This window comes from Cricetulus griseus, chromosome 2 (assembly GCF_003668045.3).
Source record: "Cricetulus griseus strain 17A/GY chromosome 2, alternate assembly CriGri-PICRH-1.0, whole genome shotgun sequence".
In the NCBI taxonomy this organism is placed as follows: domain Eukaryota; kingdom Metazoa; phylum Chordata; class Mammalia; order Rodentia; family Cricetidae; genus Cricetulus; species Cricetulus griseus.
The window spans coordinates 263,545,178-263,552,916 of record NC_048595.1 but is presented as its reverse complement, the minus strand read 5'-3'; the positions used below and the strand labels follow the sequence as shown (position 1 = coordinate 263,552,916).

Here is a 7,739-nt window from a genome sequence, read left to right as displayed (position 1 = left end):
GGAGCCCTGACTCCCCAGGTGAGTGGCAGGCTCCCAGGGGTATTTTGAGCGTGTGGGGAAGGCGACTTGGTAAGAGACAGTCCTGGAGTAAGTCTGTCCAGGAGTCAGAGAATCGGAGCGAGGTTTAACCACCGTACCTAACACACTCCCCCTTAGTCCTTTTGTTCCCAATTCCTGACCCGAGGTCTCTGGCTCCTTGCTCTGCATGTTGAGACCTGAAACTTCGCTTTCAGCACCTCGGACAGCGTCTTTGCCCAGCTAAGACCATTTCCAAGAGGACTGACTTATTTGAAAGCTTGTGCAAGCCCATATATATATTTACCAGATTGTCCATGCGAGTGCACAGTGTAATCTGTATGTGTATCTGTGCCAAAGCTCAGAAGCCCCGTGTATATCATTCATTCATTCATTCATTCAACAGGTGCTTACTTATTTGGGGTTCGCCTGTTATCCCCAGTTCCCCACTATGTTCCATGCGCCCGAGCTGGGATATGCAATTTGAGTGAGGCATTTTGAACAGGGCACCTGCGTGAGAAAGTTCCTTGGTAGCCTGGAGAGTGCACCTGACAATCTGCGGTCCCTTTTTGTGCAGGGAGCAACATCTGGCGGCGATGAACGCGAGCGCCGCCTCGCTCAACGAGTCCCAGGTGGTGGCAGTGGCCGCTGAGGGAGCGGCAGCTGCGGCCACAGCAGCAGGGGCACCGGACACCAGCGAATGGGGACCCCCAGCAGCATCCGCGGCGCTGGGAGGCGGCGGCGGACCTAATGGGTCACTGGAGCTGTCATCGCAGCTGCCAGCAGGGCCGTCGGGACTACTGCTTTCGGCAGTGAATCCCTGGGATGTGTTGCTGTGTGTGTCGGGGACCGTGATCGCAGGCGAAAATGCGCTTGTGGTGGCGCTCATTGCGTCCACTCCCGCGCTGCGCACACCCATGTTTGTGCTCGTGGGTAGTCTGGCCACTGCCGACCTGCTGGCGGGCTGTGGCCTCATCCTACACTTCGTGTTCCAATACGTGGTGCCCTCGGAAACTGTGAGCCTGCTCATGGTGGGCTTCTTGGTGGCCTCCTTCGCCGCCTCAGTCAGCAGCCTGCTTGCTATCACAGTGGACCGTTACCTGTCCCTTTACAACGCGCTCACCTACTATTCGCGCCGGACCCTGTTGGGCGTGCACCTCTTGCTGGCAGCCACCTGGACAGTGTCCCTCGCATTGGGGTTGCTGCCCGTGCTAGGCTGGAACTGCTTGGCTGACCGCTCATCCTGCAGCGTGGTGCGCCCCCTGACACGCAGCCACGTGGCGCTGCTCTCCACTTCCTTCTTTGTGGTCTTCGGCATCATGCTGCACCTGTACGTGCGCATCTGCCAGGTGGTCTGGCGCCACGCCCACCAGATCGCCTTGCAGCAGCACTGCCTAGCGCCGCCCCACCTAGCGGCCACCAGAAAGGGAGTGGGAACTCTGGCCGTGGTGCTAGGCACCTTTGGGGCCAGCTGGCTGCCCTTTGCCATCTATTGTGTGGTGGGTAGTCAAGAGGACCCGGCCATCTACACCTATGTCACCCTGCTGCCTGCCACCTATAACTCCATGATCAATCCCATCATCTATGCCTTCCGCAACCAGGAGATCCAGCGTGCCTTGTGGCTCCTGTTCTGTGGCTGTTTCCAATCCAAAGTGCCATTCCGCTCCAGGTCCCCCAGTGAGGTCTGAAGGGCTTCTCTGTGTCCCCTCACCAACACCACAAACCCAACATGCCAGCCTTTGGTGAGCTTCTAGGTGCCTGCTGATGAACTCTCGAGATCTCAATGGTGTGACTCTGACTCTACAGGAGACAAGGGACTGACAATGAGGCTTGTTGGCACTTTACATATACAGTGTATACACATGTACATATATATACAAGTATTTGTATCTTCTGGAGGTGTTCAGGACCTGGAGCTTCCTGTTCTATGAAAAACCAACAAACAAGATGTGGTTGTGTACTCAGTTGTACATCACAAATGTACATCACATTTGTCAAGTGAAGACATTCCAATACTGCTTAATAATAGCACTTTATTTTTAGCTGCTGAAATGCCAAAACAGTGTTGCCATTCCACGAGCAGGAGAATGGGAGTCAAAGGTGTATTTTTGTTGTATGTGATAGAATATTTTGCTGCACATGCATCAATAAACTACAACATATTTTGTACACAAATAAACACATTATAAAAATATAATCTGGGGTATGGCTGGATTATGAATATGGAAGCTGAATTATGAGTCTGTTTATTTTTAAAGTATATTACATAGCATCTCCTTAGAGAAAACCTCATACAAAGAAATCATATATATTTACATATGTGTCCTTACATTTTCCCTGAAATACCATCTCCAGATCATGAGGTGGGGTAAGGTCATGGAGGAAGTACCATTCATAGACAGTATTCACAGAACACAGAAAGGCTGTATGCTACTGGTACAAGTTATTGTGCTCCCTTGGTGATGTGTGCTCCCTTGGAGTTAGAAAGACATATTTCAGAGGACAAAGCAATTCAAGCCACATAGGTGCAGCTATAAATCCTGAAGCCACAACTTCCCAACATAACTTTATAAATATGATTTATTCACATTGTTGTTAATTGGATCTAGTAGCAAGGAGTAAGGCCTAATAAAATGAATTCAATTCTTCTAAGGAAGTCCCAGACCTTCATGAGGTGATTGAGATGCCCAGTGTCCTTTCTTCAGGTATTCTTCTTCCAAACAGGCATTAAGACCCCTAACAACTAAACATTCCTCTCTATCAATGGGTCATGAATCAAGGCTAAATGCCGGGTGGGGGCATGCTGTGAGCCATATGAAGAAATCTGTACACAAGCATATACATTACTATCTGGGAGCTTAGGAAAATACACGCATGCACATTTGTTCATGGATTTTATATTTGTTGGGTGCCTATTGCATGTTAGACACAATTCTGGGCCTGGGGATATACAAATGAAATGAACTATCTCAATTCTCATGGTGTTATATTCTTGTGGGGAGACTGGCCTAAAATTAAGCAGATACCTAATTTTATGTTGGGATAAATGCCAAGGAAGAAAAGAAAGGTGGTGGCAACCAGCAGAGCTAGCAGTTAGGAGGTAACCTCAGTGAAATGGGATGTGAGGGGTGTTACAATGTAAGGAGACAGCCTCCTGGGCAGAGGGAGCAGCAAAGGCTGCAGGGTGGGAACTCACCTGCCAAGTTCAAGGAACACCAAGGTCAACAGAGTTGTATGAACTGAGCAAGGGAAGAGAGGTACAAAGAAAGTGTAGACAGCCCAGTGGGGCTGAGGTACAAAACCAGCATGGGGACAGGGCAGTGGACCTGGGTCTTCTCCAGTTTGGTGGGTCACTGTGGGGACCTGGACTTTTACTGAGCAATGCATAACAGGGATTCAATTTTATTCATATTTTTAAAGAAATACTCAGAGTGGGAGTGAGGGGGCAGAGAAACAGAGAGAGAAGAGGGGATGGGGGAAGGGTCAACACAACTCAAAGATTGTGAAAATGCTATAAGCAAACCCAATACTTGGAAAACTAATTAAAAACAAAAATACTTAAAATTTCCTTGAGCTGTTTCATTGAAAATTAAGCTGGGCAGTGATTTTAGTGCTCTCACCACCAAGGCAATAGTTTTTATTCATGCCAAAAGATCCTGTAGGAACAACCAGCACAGCAAAGAATAAACACACTTACCACCAATAGACCATCAAAACAAAAAGACTGAAAGGGTGTTCACAGCCAGGCATGGTGGCACACACGTTTAATTCCAGCACTAGGGAAGCAGAGGCAGGCAGATCACTGAGTTTGAGTCCAGCTTGATCTACAGATCAAGTACCAGGACAGTCATGGCTACATAGGGAAACCCTGTCTCCGAAAGAAAGGAACTGTCTCTAAAGGAGCTAGACTGTTGACACAAGTGGAAAGTCATGGCTGTAGCCCCTGAGAAGTGGAGGTGGCTTCAGGCACAGAGGTAAAGCTAAAGATGGTGAGTAGTAGTTAAGTTCTGGAAATGTGGTGAAGTACAAATGAGGCATGAAAGAAAAGGAAAAGAAACTTCAGAATGACATCAAGAGTTTTACCTTGAGCCATAGAGTGAACGGGTGCCTGTGATATCAAGGAAACAGTAGAGGGGAAAATGAAAAGGATGGTAGTGAATTTTCTGTCAACTTGACTACCTGGTTACCCAGATAATTGGTCAAACATTCTGAGTGTTTTGGTGGTGGTGACTTGGGGTGATATTAACATCTAGATGGGCAGACACTGAATAAAGCCAACAGCCCTCCAATGTGGGGCACCTCAGTCTCTTCATGGCCTGCCTCCTGACTTCATTAACAACACTGGAGCTTTCTGGCTCTACCACAGATGGCCTTGAGACTGAAACCACATCAGGTTCCTTAGGTCTCCAGTCCAGTGGCCTGATGTGCAGATTTTGGATGTGCTAGTTCCCATGATAACACAGGTCACGTCCTTAAAATAAATTCCTCACACCCACGTATCCTGCTATTTCTCTCATATTTCGTGCTTCACGTGTCAGCAAAATCCATTGCCTTTGCCTTCACACATATGCACACATCTTGTTGGTTCTTTGGTCTGTTTCTCTGTGGGGTTTCAAAAATGAATTCTGGACTCCCAAATGGAGAGCACATGTGGGCAGTTTATCTATTTCACAAACGCTCCTCTAGCACTTACTATAAACCAGTCACTGCTCTAAACACTTGACAAATATCTAACTTAATCACTACAACAATCCTGGATTGATGAACTCCTGGCATGAAACAAATGGCATGCTCTAACCAAGTAATTAAGTCGAATTTAATGGAGGGACTCTTTCTAAAAGTGAGCATGATTAAAGGAATCCAACAAGGAATTCACTAACAGCTGCCAAAAGGAAACGAAGAGAAAGCAGATTCTAGAACCAACAGACATTGTTGCAGAGTACAGGCTTGGGGCACGTGACCCTAGTAGATGTAGGCAGCCCCTGTCAGCCTGGAGCCTGGTATGGAAAGAGATGGGAGAGTTAATGACTGGACCAGCACATATTGGCTCCATGATACCTCTTGGTGATGACTTTTATTAATTAAGCTGCCAGAACCCAGAGAGCAATACTACCAGCTGTGAAACAGGGTACAAAGTCCATTTTCCTGGAGCAACTGAGGCTGAGTGAAAAGCAGTCTGCTTGTGAGATAGGTGATAGCTTTATACCCACTTTACAGATGAGGAAATGGAGGTTAGCTATATATGTCAGTAGTTCTGGAGTGGAATCTAAGCTGACAGATCAACTTGGGGCCTACCAACATATTGATGGTATTTAAAGTCATGGTTCTAGATAGGGTCCCTTTGGAAGTAATTTGTTGTCATGTGAGTTTTCCTGCAGAGATGAGAACAAATGCCTATTCACTCCAAATAGGGCACTAATGACATACCCAAGAAATGATTCCACCAAAGTCTAACTTAGAGAAACAATGAGTTTACTGGGTTACTTGAAGGAGTGTGGGTGAGGGGTTACTTACAGAAGCATGGGCAATTCAAAGGCAGTCGTATCACAGAAAACCTCACCAGTATAGGCACCAACTCGAAAAAGCTGCGTTCCTGGAGCCTGTGCAGCCAGATCGACAGGCCAGGAAAGTCTCCTTGCCCCAGTAGTCTTTTCTACTCTATAGCCTGGAGGAAGAGGGATCTTATGAATCTTGAAGATTTTAGGAACTTCCTGAGACTTGGGGGTTGTTTGTTGGCTGAATCTTAAGGACCCACCCTCCAAGATGGAAAGTTTCCATGTGGAGGAAATCTCTGTATAACACTGTTGGACAGAGAAGAGGGCCCAGGGCTGAGCTCTAGGGAACTGAAGGGTTTACACATTGAAAGACAGGCAGGATTATGCAAGGGAAGAGAGGAATGGTGAGAAGGGTGAGAAGAAGAGCAGTCCCCCAGAGAAAGAAGGAAAGCAAGGTCCAGGAAGGAATTGTTCAGAGAACCAGCAAACAGGGACTTCAGAAATGACAAAGAAAGCCTCAGAAGAGGAAGAGGAGAAAGAAGTCCAGCTCTAGAAAGTCCAGGGAAAATTCACTAGTGATGCAGCCTCAAGGGCTCCCAGCAGTATGCTGACCTTTTCAACACTGTGCCACTCTGACTTTTATGCATGTAGACTTGTACAGTGCCCACAAATTTAGATGTAGAAATTCAAATTCAAATTTTCTAAAGAACTGGCCTTCAGGGACTCCTCAGCCCCATCACACACTGTCTGTATCCCTCCACCTGTTCACATCTGGAATGTGTTGTACACTGAACCCCATCACACACTGTCTGAAGTCTAAGCAATCAGTTTGTTAATGACACTGACTTACACGGTGGTCCAGTCTGTGTAATGTCAATAAGTTTGACATTAGCCAACCTATGATGTAACACTATAAAGCTGCAGGCAAATCTTGAAACATTTCCACACAGAAATGTCACATATTCATTTGACCTATCAAAAACTAATTAAGAATTTCCTATTATAAGACCCTATCTAGTCAGAGAAACATAGGGTCTTTGAGAAACCCATCTACTTTATTATCTAATGAGGGTCATACCTTCAACAGATTTTTAAATAGACTACTGATTTTTACTCCCAGAAACCCATCCTCTATCTCTTATTTACAACATTAATGGTGATGCTATCTCTGTAGCTGTGTGGATCAGAACCTGTAGAAATCACAAACCTTTCTATTTCTTTCATGCTTCATGCCCACTGTGCTACCAAATGCCATTGTCTTTAACCTCAAATATATAGAGAATCGAGCCATGGACTCTCTGGACTGCAATCTTCTCCTCTTGTCTGAATGTGGCAGTAGCTTCCTATCAGGACTCCCACTGCAGCTTGTCGAATATCTGGCAGTCACTGTCAACCAGCAGTGGCTTCCTTGACTGCTCCCTAGAGAGGAGGCTGCTACTACAGGACCATAGCCTGCCTCTAAGGAATAAGCTTGGGGAGGATATCCATGGCCCTGAAAGTAAGGATTTTCTAGTTGTAGGTACCTGGTGCCTAGTCTAGAAATGAGGACATCTATTGCACCCTAAAAGGAAGCACCCAGGCTTGGAGGCAGGCAGGACCCTTAAAGCTTGAAGCCCAGCACCAGGTTCCACTTGGTGTAGCATATTTGTAGTGATGTTATGTGTATAATCTAACAAATAAAGCTTGCCTGAAGATCAGAGTACAGTGCTAAGCCACTGGTTAGCCGCACAAATACTAAGCCACCAGTTAGCCTTAGAGGACAGGAAGTGGTGGCACACACCTTTAATCCCAGCACTTGGGAGACAGAGGCAGATGGATCTCTGTGAATTCAAGGCCACCCTAGGCTACATGAGAGTGAATCCGTCTAAAAGAGAAACAAAGCTCACACCTTTAATCCCAGCACTTGGGATCCCATGCCTTAAATTCCAGCACTAGAGAGGAATATAAGGTGGGAGGAGACAGGAACAGTCTAGGAAGTCTGAGGTTTGGGGGAGAGCTACGCAGTCTGGAGATGCAATGTGAGGACAGGATCATCCCTTCGGTCAGAGCATTGGTAGAGGTGAGAACTCTCTGGTAGCTTGGCTGCTTTGCCTCTCTGATCTTCAGCTTTAACCCCAATATCTGTTGCTGGGTTTTAACTAATCATGCTACACATATTGGTTTCCTATTGCTGATGTAGTAAATTATACCAAAGTTGGTAGTGTGCATAGAACAATACAGACTTTATAG

At 46.5% G+C, this 7,739-nt stretch overlaps 1 protein-coding gene across 1 annotated transcript; it reads left to right on the top strand.

The window, feature by feature from the left end:
* Window positions 1-611: 611 nt before the first annotated feature.
* Gpr6 (G protein-coupled receptor 6) lies at window positions 612-2,139 on the top strand. The gene has a single exon (XM_035439093.1). It carries the CDS (start codon window positions 612-614, stop codon window positions 1,701-1,703), a length of 1,092 nt encoding a protein of 363 aa, XP_035294984.1. The 3' UTR covers window positions 1,704-2,139.
* The last annotated feature ends 5,600 nt before the right edge of the window (window positions 2,140-7,739 follow it).

What these genes read in the sequence shown, in the direction of transcription:
- Gpr6 (XM_035439093.1), top strand. Translation starts at nt 612, where the DNA reads ATGAACGCGAGCGCCGCCTCGCTCAACGAGTCCCAGGTGGTGGCAGTG.